At 37.5% G+C, this 24,882-nt stretch overlaps 1 protein-coding gene across 4 annotated transcripts in view; it reads left to right on the forward strand.

Moving 5' to 3' along the window:
* The window catches only part of LOC126812589 (uncharacterized), a 93,639-nt gene that overhangs the window by 57,648 nt on the left and 11,109 nt on the right, over positions 1-24,882 (forward strand). Inside the window, exon 1 of one of the 4 annotated variants that reach the window (XM_050539045.2) lies at positions 17,874-18,767. The exons of 2 other annotated variants lie outside the window; for them this stretch is intronic. In XM_050539045.2, coding sequence (XP_050395002.1) covers positions 18,264-18,767 — 504 coding nt within the window. In that variant the 5' untranslated portion in view covers positions 17,874-18,263. Of the gene's footprint in view, positions 1-17,873; positions 18,768-24,480; positions 24,555-24,882 lie in introns of those variants that run through there. One more of the 4 variants, XM_050539046.2, reaches the window with a different exon arrangement.

Consider the following 24,882-nt stretch of genomic DNA (forward strand, 5'->3'; position numbering starts at 1 on the left):
TTGTCACGTACAAACGGGGATTCGAAACCACGCCAGTCGATTCAATGACAGACATTATGATACAGCGCGCGCACGCTAACCATTCAGCCATCCAACCCCCCTCTCCTTTTCAGTTCATGTTCCAACTACCTTGGTAAAGCCAGTCGTATCAAAGCAGGTAAAGCCGACCGTGCGTTTCATCGTGTTAACTTCCTTTGTTGACTTGTTCTTTATTGATCAATGTTATGTTTATTGTTAAAGAGCGGCAGTGTAAAGGCCATCTGGTCACATAGCGACCCTTGAATTTGTTTATCAGTAAATCCACACGTATATTTATCAGGAAGAACTGGCCGAGATGGTTAACGTAACATAATACCTTTACATCTATCATATTTAACGTGGGTTGTAACCGATAAGTCCATCAAGTAAACATCCATTTATCTCATGTGGTCGTTAGACCTTATCTCCATAATCTACGAGTATTCTGTCGTGTAACACCACCATATTGATAATTTGAAGTCAGATCATTCATTTGTTACGCCAATCGAATTTGAACGCTGATATCCACATCTGCATTCTCAAAATTAAAATAAATAGCATACCAAAACGATCAGTTATTAGGCGTGTTTAAACTGTTTGAAAAACATATTCGTAAATGTCATTCGTGTTTCATCAGTAAATGTGATCCATTGTAAACAGACCCAGTCACTTCCGTGAAGCAGTTTAACCTTACGGCCACTAATCATCATTTGACATTTTTCGGACGAAATTAAATTTATTTGTCACGGCCTTTTTCACGGTAGATAATATCCTGGTCTGGATTCAATCTGATTAAAATGATGTCTATAAACAGATTTTTCCTAACACTTATAGGTGGCGCTTGCTTGTTTACATCGTCTGCAGAGGATCCGGAATGTTATGAAATTTTCAATTCATCACATCGTCGTAAATTCTGATATTCGATTTTGTTATTCAACTTTCACAATACTATAGTTTGCACTGGATGCGAAATCTCATTAGCTTTAATTATCAGATAAATGGGTACCATGCCAATTTATTTTGTGTTTATGGGGTTTAACGTCCTTCTGTTTTGCTGTGACTGGGATAATGGGGGGAATTTTGCCCGGACAGCGGTGCTACGACTTGCACTTATATCGAATTCCAACTGCCAAGGGATCTTTTACGTGCAGGCCAATGTTTACACGGGATTCCGTTTTTTTCGACAATCCAAAGGACTAGACAGCGGTCCTACACCACTGACAAGAAGAATTATCGCCGGAAAATCCCGTCTCGATCAACACCGGGAGCGAACCCGCAACCTCCAGACTAGCAAGTCAGCGTCTTACCCACTTAGCCACCTACTTAGCCACCGTGCCTTTCCCAACAATAGATAGTATTGGTTTTGTTTTAATCCTAACGGTTAGCCAAAAACAACTTACACTGCTTGCATATCGAATATAAAATTATAATGTGGACCAATAATTGGAAATCAACTCAATATTATATGTGTCTACGGCAGCATTGTACTTTCACAGATGATAATTATCTTATTAACTAATTATAAGGACCTTGATATATTGTTGGTATATTCTCAGTAACCGTTCAGACGCTTATTTTTAAACCAGTTCAAAATCGCCGGGCTTTTTAAGACAGGGTCGTGTTGCGTTCACACGTACTATAATCCAAACCAGTTTCACTATTCTGACCTCTTCGCCGCCATTTTCCCAGGAAAGTAACTTAATGCGTACTGCGCATGTCCAAAGCGAGCTGGAGCCGTGGTTTTAAGCCAAACCGTTCAGACGGCTAGGATGAACCAGTTTAAAATAAAAAGCCTTCTCTATGACAGGTCGCGAGCTGGGGTTTTTTAAACTGGTTTATTTGCCCCACATTTGCGTTCAGACGACAAAGTTAAACAGGTTTAACGATCCCCGTTTTTTTTTAAACCAGTTCAACTTTAACATACATTATGCAAGAGCTAAATCTGTCTATTGTAGGTTCTTTCTTTAGGCCTGATATGTTATCTAAATTATTAATTAGACATTAAAGGACAATATTGGTGCCAGTCATTATCACATATGTGATAGAGCTGGTTAAACACATTCCAAATATAATTTTAACATAGAGATCATTGCTACGATAGCTGAGTAATACAGGTTTCCTGAGTCGGAAGTGACGAACGCCAAAGGAAAACACGAGGCATCTCTCTATATAACTGACTGATGTGACGAGTGATAACGGATATACGGCCGAATTTCTGCTCACTAATAATTCCTTCGAAGACCAAAAATTGATATTAATTAACTTATCCAGACCATAATCAACTCTAGATGGCATCGCTAGCCTGCGATCTTAAGTGGATAGTGAGCCGATTTACTGCATAACATTCCTTCTCGATTTAACGATTAAAATGATAATCGAGACTATGCTGTTTATCGTACTGACTTTAGTAATGATGACCGAGGCTAGGCAGAAATTTCATTCGCTTAGTCCTCGGTTCATAGTGGATTAATTTGAATGAAATTTACGTTATCTAGATTTTAACTATTATAGTGAGAACTGCCAACTCGTTATCGAATCTCCCATAATGTATCTTTAAGCGTCTGAACGGGGTATATGATCTAATCATTTCTTTGTATACTATTCAAAAAAAGTAGGGGATATTTGATTTTTAAGTGTTATTAAAGTCACCTAATGAAACTGACGAAGAAACAAATGACAAAATGAAATGAAGTTCACATTCATCGATTTATTCCAAATGATCGTTAGACTAAGTAAGGCACAGACTGACCATTATAAGGGTAAAATGATACCCGGGGTCAAACAGCAAAGTTACCACAGCATCACAACCAAGTCAGTAACGGGTAAATACTCCTCTGTTTGCCAAACAAGCATTGATCCGACGTGGCATACTCCTAATGAGACGTCTAAGGTCATTTTGGTCCAGATTTTCCCATTCCTGTTGCAACGCAGCAGCAAGTTCTTGGACATTGGCAGGATGTTGTTGACGTTGACGTAACCTCTGTCCAAGCATGTCCCAGTCGGGACTCAGTGCTGGCCAAGGTAATGTGGTGATGTTCTGTTGTTGGAGGTAACCTGTAACGATCCTGGCCCTGTGACATCTTGCTTTGTCATCCTGGAAGATGAAACGGCGGCCATGACGTCGTGCGAACGGCACAACATGGACTGCCAAGATGTTGTCCCGGTAGTACTGGCCTGTAACACGCCCTGCAACAACATGTAAAGCCGTTCTTCCAGCAACAGTGATGCCTCCCCACACCATAACAGAACCACCCCCAAATCGATCATGTCTGATGACGTTAACGTCTTGGAAGCGCTCGTTTCGACGACGCCACACCCTCCTACGTCTGTCCAAAAAATCAACAGTGAACCTTGACTCATCTGAAAACATCACATTGCTCCAGCGTCGATTATCCCAGTGTTGACGATCCCTACACCAACGACGTCTTGCCTGAATGTGATGATCTCTCAAACAAGGGATCACGCGAGAACGTCGGGCGCGAAGGTGACCCCTATGCAGTCGATTCCGAATCGTCTGGCCACTCACTCTCACACCAGTGTCTGTTTGAAGACGAGCGCTGATCTGATTTGCTGTGATGACACGATTTCTCAAGGCCAAGGTACGGATAAATCGATCCTGGGCTTGAGTTGTCGCCCTTGGTCGACCTGAGCGTGGTCTGTCCTGTACAGATTGTGTATCACGGTATCTGGACCATAGCCTGCTTATGACAGACTGAGAAACATTCATCGTCCGCGCCACAACCGCCTGTGTTGTGCCGATCTGTAGCATGCCAAGGGCACGTAACCTTTCATTTTGGGTAAGCCGACGCATATCAAAATTTGTTTTCTGTTCACTAAAACAATTAAACTGATGTTTCCACCCTGGAATTCAATGCCACAATGACTGTAACATTCAAAGTCAGAGTCGTGCAAATCTTGGGTTGGACCCCCATGATGATCCCAAGCATCACCTGCATTCCATGCGGTAGCTATTGGTGCGTTTGGGCGTCACATGTAACTGGAAATGTTTCTTCTGTTAGGTTCTATAGTGACTTTTTTCGTAGTCATTTGCATATTTTAGTATTATGCCCCCAAAATCAAATACCCCCTACTTTTTTTGAATAGTATATTATAGCTGTCCCTGTTCCGCCAATGCATCTTTTCATTGGTTGAATGATGGGTCAAGTCTGGTCATTTGAACACAAACTTCTTAAAGATGTAAGTGAAACTGTAAGATATTTAAATCAAAGTATATAGTCTAATTTTATAATGTCAAAAACATTTTCTTTCAACTTATATTTTTATTGTTTTTGTTATAGTAATCTGTCAGTTTAATAACTGACGTTCATTAATAATTAATGATAGTATATAGATCTATACATTTAGAGTTATGAGGGCGATGAATTTAAGCAGATGACCTGGATTTGAAAGATAAACACGGATGTGCGATACAGGATACATATCCTTTTTTTTATATTGGCATATTTTGCAGGGATTAATGTTCATTTGAAATTTTAAATAGATAACATAAAATCCCCGTTTATTAAATTTATACCTTCTTACTCGGTTTTGGGGGTAGAGGGTGTGGGGGGGGATAACGTGTGCGCCTTCAATCCTAAGGTCAGTCATTGCACGTGACAAGGGATGGGTCACCTCCCCAACCTCGTGGGTTTTCTCCGGGTTCTCCAGGTCCCCCGGTTCATCTCACTGCTAAAGACACCTGCGCGCAAGCAAATTCTTTAAATAAATTGTTTCATATTATGACCGACTTCGTTTCGAGTGGACGTTAAACCCGATTTCTCCTTTCCTCTCCCTCTCTCTCCCGTCTTCATCGTATCTGATTTAAATAGAATATATAGGATTTTTAAGTCCCTGCATATATTATAAAATATATCAATAAAGTAACAGTTTACTACACAGGTAGCAACATATCTAGAATATTTCATTTTAACTAGATTTTCACAAATCTATGCAGTCAGGTATACTTTAACAATAAAGAAAGGAGAATTGTTAGAGACACAAGATGTCGCACCAATAAGAATTGTATTGTAGTTTTATGATTGAATATCTGGATGACAGGTCAATTCAACAGTCTATCGTTTACTATCTAAATTACCTTGGGAAAATGAACATTAAGGTAAGAACTATTCTATTATACAAACCATCTGCAATTTAGATGTATGATCGCGTCATTAATTAGAATGATAATTGGTACCGAGAAATACAGCGTTGATTTGATACTGTTAATCAATATACACGATAAATATATTGCTTGGAATAGTCCAAATATTTCATTGCAATTTCAGTTGAAATACCAAATATTATTGCAAATGTTTAATTAATTTATGTACAAGTTTTTTCTCCGTGTCAGTATAAATGTAACTAGGGAAGATGTGTAAATACGTGTAGTTTATACAATATGAAGAAAAAGTTTATTTTATGGGGTTTTTTTGGGAGCCAATAACAGAATGGACTCGACTTAAACGCGCACACATTTTCTAACGCACAACAAGAAAATATGAAATATGCACTAATTTATACCATAAAGTTTAAAATAGCATAAAGATACCACAATCAAATGTTCTTTAAAAAAGGACTACAATTTTAACAGTCTCAGAAATAAAAATCCGTGTACGTGTGAAATTTAAGCGCCTAAGCATAGAGGAATGGTGTATTTACCTTGTCTCAAAATTTCAGCTCAAAATATTTAGTCGTTTAGACGTGAACTGCAAAACCGCTTATCCGGACATTTAACCCTTCCAAGATTTCGAGTCAAATTTTTCGTTAAGTGACCTGATAATATATTGCCGTTCCTTTAGGGGTCTATACAGTGCGTGAACCACGCGCTGTACTTGATAACGAAAGGTAAATTTCACCTACACGTTATTTTTATAAAATAAGTCTGGTTTTACCCGGACACCATATAATACAGCCTGGGACACCGATCTCCATTTCCAGATGAAGGCTGGCGGGTTTAAGTTGTTTGAAAGCGTATCACGTATATTGAGTTAGTTGCTCGGCCCTAAGGTAGAGGATTTTAAGGTCTTTTAACACAAAATTAAGCAGTTTTGTTCTCCAAAATATAATCGAGATTGGCCCTTTAAAAGTAATTTTGCTGTATTTAATCTTATAAATATTAAGGCCGTATTCAAAACTCACGTTTTACATGCCTATCGCTGAACAACTGGGCTTCCGGGTTTCGATGTCCCAGAACAAATCCATGTTTTCATTCTACAGGCTAATATTTATCACAAAAAGTGATGGCATCTCGTCCTTCCATTTCGTATTAAAGTTCTTTTGTTAAGCTTTCCTCTCACCAACACACCGTGAACATTGGGCAGATATTGAATCCAGATGGGATCCAATCGTGATGTTGGTATTTATCCAATCAATAAATAATGCCGTAGGGTGCCGATTTTAATAAGTCTTGTAATAAGAAAATTAAAGTCGAGTTGAAATGCATGTATAGCCTGCTCTTTCATACTTAATTCTCATCATTCTTTCTCTTCTCATATAGATGAAATCGTGCATACGTATAATACCGATATTAATATTTTTTAACATTGGTGCCTTCGGTTTGAAATACTTCCTGTAATAGGTGTGATATGACTGACTCAGATCCGTTATGTTTGGCATTTCATCCAGGAAAAAAATGGCTGCTGTCGACAGGTTATACTTTCTACAAAACCCGACACAAGTTCATACACTTTGGTAGTTTGGCAATTCGACACGAAATCACTATTCGTTCATATCAAATTGAGAGATGTCATGGTGTGGTTGCTCGGTGTGTATGAAGCTGGTTTATTAACCAAGAGGTCCATGGTTCGATCCCGATGTTGGTCGAAAACAAGTAACACTCTTAGATATGTTTGTTACTAAGTAAATAAGTAATAGTTTATTGTCGTTTCCACTATTGGAGCATCGATAATACATTATAGAATTTAAACATCGAACATGATTACACTGTACTTCGCACCATTAAACATCGAACATGATTAGTCTACCATGTAGCATTAAACATCGAACATGATTAATCGCACCATTATACATCGAACATGAGCATGATTTGTCTATCCTTCGTAGCACGAAACACTGGGTATGATTACTTTACACTTTACAACATATAACACCGAACATGTTTAGGCTACTAAATATATCATTAACATGAATATTATTAGTCTACAAATTGTAGCATTAAACACTGAACATGATGAGTCTACCATTTGTAGCATTAAGCACAGAGCATGGTTAATCTACCAATCGTAGTATAAACACTGAGGATCAAAAGTCTACCCAAGTAGCATTGGTCACCGAGCATAATTAATTTACCAAATGTAACATGATTAGTCTACACTTCGCAGCATTAACACCGAACATGGTAAAGCTACCTACTATTCGTAGCGTTAAACACTGGGCCTGATTACTCTTCCTCTCGTAGCACTAAGCGCCTAACATGATTAGTCTACCATTCGTAGAGTTAAGCATAATTAATCTACAAGTCGTAGTATTAAACACTGGGCATCAATAGCCTACCCTTGTAGCAGTGATTAGTCTACCGTTCGTAGAGTTAAGCATAATTAATCTACCAATCGTAGTATTAAACACTGGGCATCAATAGTCTACCCATGTGGCATTAACCACTGAACATGATTAATCTACCAAATCGTAGTATTAAACACTGAGCATCAATAGTCTACCCAGGTAGCATTAATCACTGAACATGCTTAATTTAACTCTCGTAGTATTAAACACTGAGCATCAATAGTTTATCCATGTAGCATTAAACACGGAAAATTATTAATCTACCAGTCGTAGCATTAGGCGCGTGATTATGGTAAATAAAATTAATCGAATGGAAAAATGTCTTGAACAGTGGAAGAGGTGTCAAATTCTTCTTGTGTGACAGAACAAACCACGTATTTTCATTTATTTGTGTTTTAGGTAACGAGCGGAAAAAAAAACCTTAGAGAATGTGACATTGAAAAGTAGGACGTTTAACCCCATGAAAATGAGACATGTTTACAATTACATTACATATCTGTATGGAAACGCGGTTTTGCAAAACAAGAGATTAAGGTTTTTGGTGCTTACTAAATACATAGGAGTAGTTACAGTCACATGTACATGTCTATTTTACGAGAATAGGCCATTGAACCAGACACATTAACGGAAGTGACAATGGAAGGTAATTAGAAACATTTAGAACTGATGTGAATTTAAGCTTATGCGCGAGATAGTTAGGCCAAAATATAAAATACAAGCGTTTACGGTTTCCCTACCGACTCTATTCATTTAATCAAAGTCGCCGACCCTACACTGTTGGGTCTTGGCGTCAATTTCCCTAGACAATTCCAACACTGAAATTTCGGTTTTATTTCCAGTTATTAAACAAGATAGGAAATAGATAACACAAGCCCCGCGAAAATAAAAAAAGTTACCGTAAACACAGATATTTTGTTTCTTGGCCTTTGCCATTTTAAATGACGAAAACAACACTGAGAAAAAATCTACAGAATGACAAAGTATAGCAAAAGACTATTATCGATGTGAACTCCTCAAATGCGTCCTGGAAAGAGTTAACACTCCCTGACTAGTGTCTACAGGTAACCGAAGCAATGATTTGGAATTAAATATCGGGAATCAGTATGCTTATTCATGTTTCATAGCTACCAATAACATCTGATAACTGGTTTGGTTAAAACTTTCGACCCAGACTACGAAAACCATGCATACTGTTACGTTAATTCTTCAGCAGGGCATTGTCATTCATAAAAACCTACATGTTTGTTTCATCCATAATGTTGTCCCTGTTCCACTTCTCAAAATATTTACGTGTCGTTAAAAAAATAGTAAACTAATGTTCTCGTTTATTTATATAAAAAGTTGCAACAACAATTAAAAGGCATAACCAAACAGTCGATAATGATCAGCTGACTGAACATCCTTCAGTTGTAAATAAATTACGAAGGTGTCATCTCAATGAACCGACAGTCGTTTCGCGACAGATGTCATTTTCTTCTTTTTATAAAACAATGTTTTTGTTATATGAAAATTGTCTTTCAATGGGTATTTGGGAGACTTGATATTTATTTATTTTTCAAATTGTTGCTACGTTGGTCCACGTCCAACGATGCGACATTCCAACATAGAAATATGTCATATGTAATGTATAAATTCCTCGATGATACTGAGTCACTCGGGTGGAAAATGTTGAATTTTGATGAAACCGTGTTGAGTAGACCCTTTTCGAGTTCACTTAGCTATTTAGTTTGCGACAGTTACCTGATTTTACTTTAATTTCCTTAAGCGCTAAAATGAGATGAAATAGGGTTTAATGCCCTACTGGGCTAATGAAGACGTACATACGCTATACAGTGTGCTATGTCTGGAATTTTGCCAGGACAGCGGTACTACGACCTACTCTTAATTCAAATTCCAGCTGTCAAGGGCTCTTTTACGTGCAGACAATCCGAACGACTCTACGTTGGCCCTTGCCAACTGACAAGGGAGAACCCCGCCAGAAAATTCCGATGAACTTTCTTGGCCAGCACTGAGAACAAACCCGGAGCCTCCAAGTTAGCGAGCTAACGTCTTACTCACTGAGTCACCACAGCAGCCCCACCCCCACCCCTTAAGCACGGCCTGAATCAAATGTGATTTTGGTGAGTAGTTTCATTTTAAGAATATTATCTAATGACAATGGTTGGCTTGTGACGTCCGGCTATCCCACGCCTTCCTGTAAATTGTTTCAAAATATTTTTGGGAGATAATATTTCTCGCTGCGTAGGTGCTTACAATCAACATAAAGAGGATTATACGGAATGCACCCAAAAATCAATTCCCCCTAATATTTTTAATATAATGATTAATAAATAATCAATGTTTATCGTTTTAAACTCACTTGCGTACATCGCTATATTGTGTAGTGTTGTTTCACCCTTCTCTACTGTATTTGTGTTTTCTGAAAGCTAAATAATAAAATAGATTTAATGATACGGTTATTGATATACAGATGTCACATAGAGTCTCGTGGGTCAAGATATTTATTATATATAATATACTTGTCACCAGCTCGTATAGAACTATAAATATTAGCTTTCCGATCGGTGAGGTTTACAAAGGTTATCGGAGATATATTTTAATATTGAAAACATATGATTATGACTTGACGTACGGTCAAATAAAATACAATGAAGTTAGTCAATCGGATTAAAATACAGATTTATATTTCGTTTCGTTTTTTTTATACTTTCTATGGCCTACACTACATGAAGATCTGACCAGTTGTACTATAATGTCAGGTAACTGGTCGTACGAGCGGCTTTTGACCCTGTGGAGTTAGACATTGATTTATCAATCAGCGTTGACGTTTCTAGTGATTTACCCACAGTTCCGTGCCTGGCACGCCAAGAAGTCGCCGTAACAGGCCGTTTCATTGGGTTATCCCTCACTTCAACCAAAACGCCACTAATATAATAACTTTTCCAGGTCCTAATGTAATGAAGACAAGTAAAACGAAGTTTTGAACTATAAAAAAACGAAACGAAATAGGATCTCTGTTTTAATCAGATTGTGAAATTGGTTTAACGTCCTATAAATATTATTTTAGACCAATCGGGCTAATGAAGATGGGCTTACGCCATGAAGGAAATTTTGCCAGGACATTGGTGCTATGGTCTACTCTTATTTCGAATTCCAACGGCCAATGGCCCCTCTAAGTGCACACCTACTTGTACACGAGAACTCGTTTTCTGTACCATCCGGACGACTAGACGCTGTACCCTGCCAGGTCTTCGCCTTGCACACCGGACAATCGGAAACCACGCCGAAAAATCGAGTAAACCCTTCTTAGCCAACATTGGGTTCCAACCCGGAATCTTCTGGTGAGTGAGCCAACTTTTAGAATAAAGCAAACCCGACTTTATCAAAGAGCAATAATTCAGTATACACGAATATACGTAACCAAAAGTATGTTGTTTAAGTATGTTAGTCCAAACATGATTCAAATTGAGCAATCTCAATGTTATGGCCATTTTAAGTTTATGTTAATTGATTTCACTCCGCCATTTTATGGGTCTGTATTTATTTGAAATATATTTGGTTTGTATAGAGAACGCTGGGCCAAAGCATGTTTATCTAAATTATACTTTACAGATATGTTGGGACAGCTGTTCTAAACTATACATTTATTTTGTCTGCAAGTAAAATATTTGTATTGACGAGAAAAAAAATTAGATTATTGACTCGAATTGCCTTTATAAGTCTTCAATACCAAAATAAATTAAACATGTTAATAATTACAGAGCGTTAACCACTGTACCCGGCGTGGCTTTTTAAATGCGTGTATTACTCATACTATACATAATGTCTGATTTGTAGATAGCTAACAACAAAAAACAATCACGCGAAATATCCATTTTTATATGACCACGTATTATGTCGTCACACCTGTTCGTTCGTCCGTCTGTCAAGACTTCTCTCGCGTAACGCGATAGATGCTACGAACCCTACCGACATTATGCATTCCGCGACATTCCGTTCCAGACTTATAGAAATAGAAGCTACAGTTTTCAACATATTTTTGTTTCAATTTGATGTGAAGCGCAGGGGTCACCAGAAGACGAACCCTATCGATAATTCGGCGTTGCGTGACCTTGCTTCCCTTTTCCAACTTTTTTCAAATATAGTTTGAAGAATGGAAGGACGAATCCTATCGATAATCAGCTTTCTGCGACCTCCGTTGTGAATTTACGCCCTCTTTTCTGGTGAACTTGATTGAGGCTACAGATGATTACAGATTTTTTTTTTTTTTTAATTTGGTGTTAAGCATCTGGGTCGTGAGACAACGAACCGTAACGATTTTCAGTATTCCGCGACCTTTCGTTCCACAGATATGCTGCGAGAAGATAAACCGTGTTGAATTTCAAATTGGGTGTGAAGCATTGGGATCGAGGAGGATGAGCGCTGTTGAATTTCAGCTCTCTAGGACTTTCTGTCTCAAAGGAGCATCACGTGTCCATAAAAGCCTGTGAATACGATCCAGGTCAATTTCTTAATAGCAATTATCAGCCTTATCAAATTTCGTCAACATCCAAGTTTTCCTTTCTAAGAGGGTGATTTCTATGACGATCGTTTTTTTGTCTCAGACATACCTGCTGTGTGGGCATATTTCTGTTCTTTGCGTAGCTATCTTTGTTAGTTTCGCTGTTTTTCTTCAAAACATTTTTAAGTTGTTACATATATTTAAACGGGTTTAAATAATGCGATGTGTACATCGTAAATCAGATAGAATTGGAACGAAATAATTTCGGCTTCTTTTTTAAAATGTCGTTTTGAATCTGATTGCTGTTTCAACGTCAATTCATGGCGATGTCGACAAATCCCAACCCGAAATATTTATCATCGAAGATTAGTTTTCTTAACTACTCTGCATGCCACAGACTGTGTACCTTAGTTTCATGTCCATCCAGTTTGCTAGGTCATTTTGGGATTTTGTTTCAATAATTCGCTCTGCGCGTAGTGGTCTTTAGCAGTGGGTATAATACAAGATTATCCCAAGAAACACCACAATTGAGGAATCGAAACCACGTCACTTGACTCAATGACAGACCTTATGATCTGAGTTCTAATTGGGTAAGAGTTAAACCTCATATCCCTCTCTCCATCTGGGTTGAGTTGTTAATTCCTTCGACCAGATGAACACGTCTTATACAAATACCATTGACCTATTATAATTAAACCTGAGTATCCAAGCAATTAATTCAGTTTTACTTTGGCGAAGAGATGTCAAATTTTCAATACTTAAATCTATAAATAGATCAGATGTTGAAGCATGCATGCGTGTTGTACGACGTTTCGACCGCCACGTGCGCCTTTGTAACCTCTGTTGCTGGAACGTCCATCTGTTTTTATGATAACATTCGACAGAATAATCCCTTGTGGCAATCGGATTAAAAAGTCCCAGATTTCATTTCCAGACATTACCTTGAACTTTGAACTTTATTTCAAGGCAAAGCATATCACTTACTATAGGCATCATGAGTAGGGCCTACATAGAATATAAAACGTATAAATTGGCCAAAGAGTCTGTATCGAACGTGGACAGTTTAGTATGGAAGCATATAACTACTCCATACGTAATTTCTACTATTCGGCCCTTCAGGACGCGAAAGTCGAAAAGTAGAAGTTACGACCAAATGGAAGGCGACAGCACACACGTCAAGCAATAATTGACTCGGAAATAGGAAATTAAGAAATAAACACATCGCGATATTAGCGCCCTTGTTTTGTCGTACTTCTACTTTAAGACTTGCATTTTGCTTTTGTATCGTGATGTCGATTTTCAACTTAATCATATTTTTGTATTTATTCATGAGAGTAAGAAGGCGCCAACACGCATACCAAGCAAACCTGCAACGCGGGAAGTAGAAATTAGGAAATTAACACACCGTTGTCGAGTTTCGAGTCGGAAGTTGTTGTAGTCTCCGCATTCCAAGTCTAATTTGAATACGCGCAATTAGCGTTAACAAAATGGTCTGTGTTATAGCATCTAGTAATGATGGCGGTCATTTACGAGAATATTAATAACATAATGTTGTCAGTGTTGGTGATATGTTACGACAAATTTTATGCAAACTTCAGTAATATTATAAAACTTACATAGCGATAATCTTGATCGGGATATTATTAAGGCGAATGTAAAGACTACAACTTCCCAGTCGAAACCCAAAAAGTCGACAGTACGACAGCAAGCCAAAATCATAGGTCGCTGTATCGCGGGGTGATATTTGTTGTGTATTTTTTGCAATGTCTGTGTAACTTGTGTTCTCATTCTCCGCAGGTTTTTCTTATCGGTTTTGTTTCGCGTGTAGTTTGGTACTCCTGCACTTACTAAATGTATTTGTTTAATAATGTGTGGGATTTTTACAACTTCAATGTGTTTTAATCTCGAATATCAAGACACATTATTAAAAATTTAACCTACAAAAAAAACACCAGATTTTACCCAACAACACCGATAAAAATCACTGAGACAAACTAGGCCGTGTTTAGACAAAAATACAAAATCTATCAATCTAGCGTGTACTCAAATTGATAATGATAATTTGGCAGGGTGGTGTTACATGTCGGAGTGATAGCGAAGTATCAATAGAAAATCTCACGGTAGAATGATGTAACCTTGGCGACAGCGATACAAACAGTCAGCATATCTTCCATGTAGCACGATACCTGCAAAACATGTAGGGTGTACTACAAATAAAAGCATTTTCGTATATGTAATTTTCAAAGTAAACACGCTTACGGCGCCGTAGATGCTCAAATGTGCCTGGCTTTGCTGGGGGATATAGGCTAGCAGAGAGTAGAGCGAGAGAGAGAGAGAGGGGGGGGGGGTAACGTTGGCTCGACACAAAATATGTCATATCGGGACTAACATAAGTTTATTTCGCGTGTACGAGGTGTCTTTGGCAGTGAGAAGAAACCAATGAGATGAGCAGTCGACCCTTCTCCTTGTCACGTACAAGCTTGGGATCGAAACCACTTGATTTAATGACAGACCTTAGGATCTAAAGCCCACTCAAGACCAAACCCTGTGTATTGTTCTACAATGTACAAAAACGTTGTATTTTAAATGCGTCCAGTGTTCAAGGGTCGACATAATAAGCTGCAAGGAGAATCCGTCTAAGACATTTTAACAATCATTACGTTATATGTTGAAATGTTGTCTATTCAGCCAGTTTTTGTCTTCTACGATGTTTGTGTGATTCCACTCAACCGCTGACGCAAACTATCCGAACTAAGTTCAGTCATTATATGGTTTACAGAATCTTTTTTGAGTGAAAATCTTTAACGTACTACAGCCAGTTTTGAAAACAACTAACATTTTAGTGCAAACGTGACCTAGCCGCTTCCTCCGAGGTTACGGGGCGGGGTAGAGAAAAGATAAAAATGAAGATATACGTGGTTGATAGAGACAGCCGCCATTAATTGTACGTGTTCGTACTAAACATATCTTTTGTCTGCTGTTTTTCTTTGTAATTTTATCATAATAAGCGAGATGAATAAAGTTAATAGACACATTTATTTAATAGTCATAATTACGTAAAATAAATGTCTTTTCCTGTATGATGTCTGTTACACTGAATGAACGGGGAATGTTTTAAAGCCAATATGCATAATCGATCGAATAGAATATAAATATCGTACAATAAACTGTTATTATTGTCGGCTATCATTACCAAACGAGCATCGCTAAAACTTTCGATCGTATTTGACAGGCAACGACAAAATATATCATTGACGTGATCGCGCATATTAAATACAGATGGGCATTGTAGCGATACGTTCAAACTACTCAATTGGGATAGGGTTAACCTTAGAGTTCTGTCATGCTTGGATTATTAAATTTTATGGTCTGATATATATATATATATATATTTATTTTTAAGTCACGCCTACCCAACTACACTGACAACGATTATCAAAACTATTTTTTGTGGTGTATATGAATATGGCGATACACCCACTAACATGACAATAATGTTACGTTACTCCTTAAAAAGGAAATGACATTGAATTATTGACCACATGGGGACGGGGTGGCGACCGAGTGTTTAAAATTCAGTTTCGGAAATCCTAGTTTGGTTTTGTCACATAATCGTCAGCTATGATTCATTAGTCATTTTAATATCCCGCTATATAGACACAAGCTTCGTGTTTTTCATTATATATCTGACAAAATGGCGTCGCCAAATGACGCAAAAACTTTTAAGCATGTGTTATTTACACGATCGGTGTAAGGTTTTTGTTTAGTTTCGTGCGATCGTCTTTATGATGATCTACGAGTTTAGATAGTCTCCGTGTGACCTATTTGGGGTCTAAATGGCTGGAGTGTGACCTCTATAAGGTTCAATACGAACAATGAAGTGGACAATTTGCCTATCTAAACATAAGCGGTTATCTTAACGTCTATAACACGTGTAATTAACGTGAAATAAGTAATTCTTTCGCCCATCTATTTATTCTATCGTTTAACTATCAGCGGTCACAAAGAACATAGTGTGGTTGTAATTATATAAGCATATTAAGTGTGAAGTGTCGGGTCTAAATTGCTCTATTTAATCACCTATAATATGTCGTGAGGCAAGATATTAACCCTCAGCCTAAAGCCACTGTTGCTTAGCAACTGCATAGAGTATCAGGAGGCAGGGCTCACGGGTCCGCTTGGATATCTATTTCGTGCACGTTCGTTTTCTTTTACGTCAATCAATTAATTCGGGGAAAGATATGTGCAAATACGCAAATAGAACGCCGTCTCTTACTAAAGCGATGGACGTGTAATTTGTTTAGAACTGTTATTTCCACAAAAGATTCTTCGCGAATGTGATACGGTTTATGGCCAACCTCAAATTAAATCCATGTTTATTAAGCATTTATAAATCGAACAGTAATATCGCCACGTAATGTCCATTTACGGGCCCGAATGTCTTTCTTCTGGCATTTTATATATTCCCCTGCGACGGTATATTTCTCTGTTCTCCAACTTATTCGTTAATTAAACATTCTCATGCCGATATTCATGCGTATATAATCATAATAGGAGTATGAGAATATATTGCATGGGTATAATATTCTGTTTATATGAAAACATATTGTATATTTCATTAAATTAAATTTTGTCTGGCATACATAACATTATATTGTTTTTGTCTCTTTGTATAAAATGGGGTCATATCGAATGATTATTGATTAAATATTATGTAGCATAATACCGACATTATGTTAGGATCGAAGCACACACGTGAACACGGCAGCTCTGTAAACCTAATCTAATTTTCAAGTCGTATAGCAAATTATTCGCTGCGGAACAGCTTTCGTAATTTGCATAAAATTGAAGCTAAGTTTATGTTACGAGTTTGCAGCTGTTTTAAGCGTTCAATTTCTGCTATATTGAAGTTCTTCTCATCTCGTGGACGATTTGCTCACACATACGTCACTCGATCGTTTCAATCAATGGTTTGTGTCTGTTAAAAGCAACCTATCGATATTACGTACCCTCTAGCTAAAATGTTTTTTGAGCAGGATTTTCTTTCTTTTTTTTAAATGCGTCCGTGCTTTTGATTGGGCGTTTTGTTAAAAGTTTTTGTGCGACTCGGTCGTTTGGAACTTTTATCCTTCTATATAATATTGACGCAAAATTACGAGCGCGTCTGGTAATAATTTTCATTTGGCGCGTTCTAGATATTCAAGCAGGCAATATCCTGATCATATTCTGTGTATATCCTAGCGTATCGTAATTACTCTGTATATATCTGAAAGCAAAGCCCGGGATTATAATAAAAACATTATTGAGCCTACGCATTCCAACTTTATGTCACGGACTATGATTTGGAAGAAAGAAAGATTTTGGGCAAGTTAAGGTGAAAAATGGACGATTTTGACATTTATATTAATTGTTACGGCTCCGTGGTTGATATTAAAACCGGGGCTTTTGGTGTGCGTAGAAATGTTTCGCGGTGACTATATATATTCTAATCGTCTTTTCCGTGTTGTTGAGGTTTAGAGGAAAAGGCATGCATAAGTAAACAAAGAACAGTTATATCTATAACCGGTTCGTGGTGTATCACACGAAGCCATTTTGTGAGCATGTTTTATTGTCTTTGTTTAAAAAGCCATGATTTTCTAGCCAAGCTGTGTGTTCAGTTAGTGTATATATATATATACCTAAACTTATATAACAACATGTGGAAAAGCTTATAATATGTTGTACAATGAATACGTATTTATAATGTGTAAAACATTCGCCACTTTTTATAGTTATTAACTAAATTAAAACTTCCGTAGTTGGTCGGGGCATAAATCAACCGAGGAGAACGCACGTGACCGATAAGGCGGAACGAAATCGAGTTCTAATTATTGATTATCTAAACACTATCCTGTCACTGGGCTTCGGACAGACGAAAAGAGAGGATTGTATACGGTTTTGTCATTCATCGGCCTTAGGCTTGTATTTAACGATCAATATCTGATAGCTTGCGTGGCTGTGACTCGTGCAATCCAGGACCAGTGGAGTCGGCGCCGTAAATAGTACACTATGAGAGGAAGTGTGTAGAGAGAGACATAGTCGGATAACGAGCGATTCTCGATCTTCGAGAGTCATTACGCTCTATCACTTGACTGAGCGATCCTCCCAAAAATAGCCAGGAGGTCAACCGCTTACAGTCTACATTTACACGTTTGAATTCATTGTGTGTTTATACATCGCCGAGATGCGGAGAAAGAAAAGTGGGCGCGGACGACCCAAAACTGTTCAAAACCCGAAAAAGTCTTCGAAGAAAGAGATGGGTGTTGTACGGAAAGGCGCGGAAAGTTGTGCCCCTACGCCGGACATTAGTGTGTTGGGATATACAAAGACTGGACCTACTTCATACAGGATTGGAAGCACACACGTTGAACTTGAAAGTGCCGAAGATGACATTCAACCCATCTTTAAAGACTCGGAGATAGTTTTGGAAGTTGAGTGTGGGTCAAACAGTGCTCTCATGTATTTGTCCAGACTTTGTCAGGGTAGTAAAGGACAGTGTATTGAATATGATGGCGCTTGGATATCGCCAAATGACTTTCAGATGATTAGCGGTCGAGAGACGGCTAAAGACTGGAAAAGATCTATTCGACATTATGGAAGAAGTTTAAAACTTTTGATAAACAAGGGAGTACTGACTATACATCCCGCCGCTTGTCGCTGTGACAGCTGTCGTCTGCTAACACAAACGGTACGTTTGCCAAAGTTTTTCACGTGTTACTTTTCTATTGTTTCATCTATTCATATTGATTTAAATATACCTTCGTTACAATGAAATATTTTATGGGTTTTGCTGTAAAGCGTATATTGTTTACGAATCAGCCAAGGGGAAGTAATCGAAACACTATCCAATTTATTGATATATCGATTTGTATTTTTAGTTAGGTTTCGCTATCTTTAGTTTGTAGGATGACCTAGAATATCTCCAAGCTGTTTTGTTCGATTTACTTGACGGCTTACAGTAACCCATTCGATATTCAACAACGTGGCATACTGCGTGACGTTAAACATAAAGATAACATCAGGCCCCCCGATAGCTGGTATGAATATTAATCACGCATCGTGTTTTGTTACGGAACCGTAACATTACACTGAACGGAAGGGATAAAACTTTGAGCGGTACTAATGGCGTTGGTCTTGCCCTAATGTTATATACGGCGCCGTAAAAAAGTTCTCCAACTTGGCTTAGCTTTGTTATTATCGATTTTGGTGCCAGAACTCTTAACATAAAGATCATTACGTTGTGGGTTGCGTCATTAGGCGAGTTAACTATTTGAGAGGAAAGAAATTCTTTGTTTGAGTTGAGCACGATTTTAGATATTTCGATTCACTCGAATCACAGAAACAACGCACTCATACTCCCCGAAATGAGTTCATGTCAACCACATCGCACCTGAATATTTAATCAAGTCCCCCTGTTTTTGTTGTCGCAGTTCTTTTTGTGGGCAACACATGATTCGTGTTAACATATCGTTATCTAAATAACACAACGATGTTATATTTATTACATATTCTGTCGAAGACTCAACTCACGTGATAGCTACCCATTGCGCGTTTAGTTTTATGAAAACCGTGTCTATGCTAATAAGTTACACGTTTGTCATCTGGATATTGCATGCTGGTGCGAATGCCTTGCGACCATAGGTCGACTTTTTATTGGATATAAAACTCCGATGAAAATAGTTCATATGTGGGCAACGGCTGTAAAGCCTGCATATGGCGATGATTGCCACGGGCGTTGTCAAGATTTGCTCTCACACGAGAGCAGACGATATTTTGGGTCTTTGTTTCATCTATTCTAAACGATACCAGCCGTTATGGCTTTTAGGACATTTTCTACATTTTAGCTGAAAACAATAAAATTTGACTTTGTTATTATTAGGACAGTCATTGTTCTAAGATTGTCAGAAGATAGGTCTACTGTACTCCAATATAGATGACACATCAGAATAGGTATCAAAAGTCGCGCGTCTTGGAATAGAGTAGGGTTGTGTTTTTCTAAGGATGCTTTCTCGCAGAACTTTGCAAAAGCGAGCAGTTTTGTTGAGCACCGTTCCAAACGTAAGTCTATCATATATTATTCTAGCTATATGTATGTGTGTATCTATATATATATATTATAAGCTTATAGCACATATATCTAAATATATACATAAATATATAGCTTGAATGGCCGCAGATATCAAATGAGATGCCAGCTTGGACGCAAATAGACCTTGTTTACACGTCTACAGTTAAAACGTTACGCTAATGGTAATCGTATTACGTAACATACGATAGTGTGAACAATTGTCTGTAATAGGGGAGACCGTAACCTGTTGAATCCATATTTTATCAGTTTTCCTGTTGACCTAAGTACGGAATTTAAGTACATAGAAGAGATAAATTATTTAACAGACGTATTATAATCGCCGTGAACTAATCGCGTCTTCGGTTACTTGATGACCATGGATAGTGGTTCGGGTTCAAAACCCACCCAAGGCTGGATTACGCCATATTATCTAATTCAATCCCCTGATCAACTTTTAATCGGCTTGTTTGAACTCGCCCATATAATGATTTATCTCTTCGACTTTTGCCCCATGCAGGATTGAAATCAAATCTACGTCACGGGCGGTCTCCTGTCTTGAAAGTAGAAACCATTTTGAAAAAAAAACCGTGGGTGACATATATATAACCCACTAAGCCCACCACCTAAAATAAATCCGAGACGCACTAAACTATAGTTATTGTTGATTTAGTTTAAACATTGACTGAACATAGCTGTCAAATGGTGAACCCACTCGTTTAGAATAATTAAGTTCGGGATGAAGTATTTCTTTTTCAAGATGACAAGTCCATCGATTATCGCATGAAGAAAAAAAAAACAACGAAACAAACAAGCGGCCTTTGAAAGAACAGTCATATTTAGCAAATAGTCGTCATATTTTTTAAATGTTTGTTTCCTTTTCGAAAGTTTTTGTTTTCACTTTTCAATAGGGGCATGGCGGTTTACAATTATGACTAATGTTGCTTAATAGCACGTATATGGACATCACGATTATTTCGTTAATGGACACATAGATACTACATGTCATCAAAATGCCGGCCTGTTGATCATGTCTACGTGGCATAGGATAGAAGATGTATTTACCATATACCTTAAAGAATGTCTCTCTCAGACTCTGATATCATTATAGACATTTTACGTTGACAAGCTTGGGCAGCCGGTTGCACTTGAAGGATCAAGGCGTTGACGTTAACGCTAGTGTAAACATGGAGACACCATTATGTAAATGTAAAACATAAGGCATATTACGTGTGTCTATATATCCCATATCCTTACTTAATGCGTTACGTAACAGATCTCGACCTTTGTGGAATGGTTGTCCCTCTCGTTTGAATACCACTATTTTTCTCGTATAATAGAACTTATATAAAAGCATTTCCCTGACTTTTATTTATCTCTAATTGCTTAGAAGGCAAGCAAATAACACGGGCATCCAGTCTGAAGGGCTGTTGTTTAGGAAATTACATAAATATTGTATAGTCGCCGAATTCAATTTATGAGGACGCTTTGAGAACTTTCATCTGACAACAATTGAATGCTATTATACTCGATGGCTAAAAGCTTGCTACCGATGTTTTAATTTTATTCCCATGGGGTGAGTTGAATAGATTTATTAGCAAAACGTGGCATTATGTAACCTCAACACTACAATGGAATATTAATATCTATCCAGGGACGTTTAACTTATTATATTATCATTCGACATATTTAGATTCGGAATAGTCTACATCGCTGGCGCGCCATATTATTTATCAAGATGGCGACAAGATGAGAATCCTGATGGCAGCGATGGCATCGTCTAAGTGGCGTCACTATCTCTCCTGCAGAAACACGTGCGCACCATTATGGCGGAAATGGGGGTCGGTGATAAGCTTGCACGCTGTGATGGGTCGGTTTCCATCAGACATCATTCAAAACCATCTGTGTGACCTCACAGTTCATCAGACCAACAACGGGAAAAAGATGGGTTTTATTTTGGTTCGATACCCGAACTTTTGCGGAGATCAGAGACTCATGTTAACATGAAATAGCAAAGCTTGTAACGGCGCCGTAAACAAATTAATCACCGAAAGCGATAAAGAGTACACCTGCCAGTTAACATTATCGCACTGTTTTCAATATTTCACTACCCTACTGTTTATGGTAATGAGGCAACAAACGCCATTAATTTTGTATAATTTCCACAAATCTGGGTTTTGGACTGTTCACGATAACCGTGTACTATCCAAGGATAATACGAACTGTTGTTGTCTTGTATAAGATTAATAGAAACCGCAAATATTGCGCAACATTTTAAAACAGATTAGACCGGATTAAATCCAGGATGATAATATTTTATGTAAATCTTTTTTAGAAAGAATTGTTTAATCCTCGTTTTAGATGCTTACTATGACCATAAATCTATCCTGCTTAAAGCCGATCAGCGTCATTTGCATTTTTCTGAACTTATCTAAACTTTTCAAGGCTTAACCCATGCTAACATGTACTCAACTTAATTATTTTGAATCAAACCCCAAAATATCAACGGTAAATAATCTCCCGGCTTGGATTTAATCGAATTAATAAGGGACCGGCAAAAGACGGGACCCAACACGTATAGATGGCACTATATATAGCTTGTTTAAATCTTCGGGGATGCAGAATGTTGCGAAGCTTTCATTTCATCATATCTTTGTAGATGCTGAACGGATGTTTTGTTTTTGTTGTGTAGACAGCGTGGCATAACTATCATTTGTTGTCATTAAGGAATAACAATCATGCTTCGGTTTATCATTATAGATTCGTCAGCGATATTTTTTATATTTTAACGCATATTTAGGTGTTAAAAAAAGAGAAATTCAGAATCCCATCATTGACCAGAATTTATTCATAAGATGGATGGTCTTTTCAAGTTCCAACAAACGAGTAATCTGCTAGATAACTACGAATAACGGACGCGGTGTCAAATAATTTGATTTTCCTTTTTTCCCTTTTTTTAAAAAAAAAAAATGTCAACCTACTTAGAAAGTGTGCGTGATTGTAAACTTAATTTCGTTCTGATATTCGATTAAATGGAGGCAAATCCTCTTTATTATTTTATTGGTCCAAGTCACGTTGGTAATACAGGAAATCGGCAAATGCCATGCAACCACTCGTCACAATCTAATTACTCTTTTATTACTATGTACGTCAGCAGATATTGGTATTTAATACCTATCTATTATATATAATAACCCGATATTTTCCTTACATGTTAAAGTATCCCATTTCACACGAGAATTCATCTCTTGTGGCGTACAAGAATACATTATGGATCACAATATCAGACGATTTAAGTATCAATTTCAGTTTCAAAAAATAGCCAAGGCATCGCGATGCGTTTTTAAGCCCCCTAGCCCCACATCAAATTAGCAAAATTTCTACAGGGCTCTGAAGGAGCATTCCCATATCCCACAAGGTGTCAGTTATTGTCAATAGGACAATAAATGGTATATATCCCTTATTCCCTTAAGTTTACACTATTCGGCAGTTTAAAACACTCATTTGTACTTGTACATCAATGGGAAGACGTTTTATATGACACTTTCAAAATAACTATTTAGGCGTACCAAATTTGAAACTTCTAATTTCTGCCAATGGCAACTTGTCTAAAACGTTTTTTCATAATCAGAATGTCCGATCTATCTTATTGAATATAAAATCAAATTGAGTTTACACTGATCACAAAAAATTATGAGTTATGGTATGTCGGAAATAAAAAAAAAATACTCTTTAACTGAAACCTGAATAGTATTTTCCCACTTTTCGCGAATTTTTGGTATTATAAGATACTGTGGTATTAGATTACAACTTGATGTCACAATTATAGAAATAAGTAGATAAGGGTATTTTAGCTGTCTGCATTAATAATAATCTTCACTTTTGTTATTGTCTATATAGATTTTAGTGAAAGAAATTATTGATAACCTACTCGCTATAACTATTGATCGTACCCACTAATACAACCATAATAAACATAACTAAGGATTGATAGTGTTTCATTAACCATAGATGTCTCGTATGTCTCTGTCCTTTATCTGTCTGCGGTCTTACAGATGTCGATGATTTCAGATCGGTCATTCTCCCAGAACCCATAATTCAACACCCTAATGGCATCGAAAAAACGGACATTTTGGTCTTCAATTTGACAACAAAGAATAGCTATTAGTCCTTATCACGCTATGTCGTCATCTTCAGGCCAGTATTTTTAGAAGAGCTTCCCTTCTGTCTTGCTTTAATAGTTTGTAGAATATGTTTACAGAAATTTGATATTCTGCCGCTTCAACATTTTCATGTTAAAAAAAGACAAGATTGACGTTTGCGCATCGACAAGAGTTTGACTTGAACTTAAGTGTCGGGATGGTATATCCGAAGAAAATGCTGTCTCAACTAGCTGTTTTATCGAAGACGGTAAAGTACTGGACAATTTTTACTTGCACTTAGGAAAGGAATTGTTATATAAGTTTTAATTTGTCACCGTTGGCCGTGATACAAGTGGTTGTTGTGTGAGTTAGGGTTGTCGATGGGTATAGTATCGTGTTGAGCTAGTTATCTTATGTCAGTGAATTTTCTCACGGGTGTCGCCATGCTGGAAACACCATTACGTGGCAATGTTGGTATAAATACGTATATATTATACATACACTGATGTGCTGACATACTTTATTTTATAAACAGTAGGAACATGCTAAGTAGTTTAAATAACAATAACATAATATGTTATTGTTATTATGCAATA

This window comes from Patella vulgata, chromosome 2, assembly GCF_932274485.2.
Source record: "Patella vulgata chromosome 2, xgPatVulg1.2, whole genome shotgun sequence".
Lineage (NCBI taxonomy): Eukaryota > Metazoa > Mollusca > Gastropoda > Patellidae > Patella > Patella vulgata.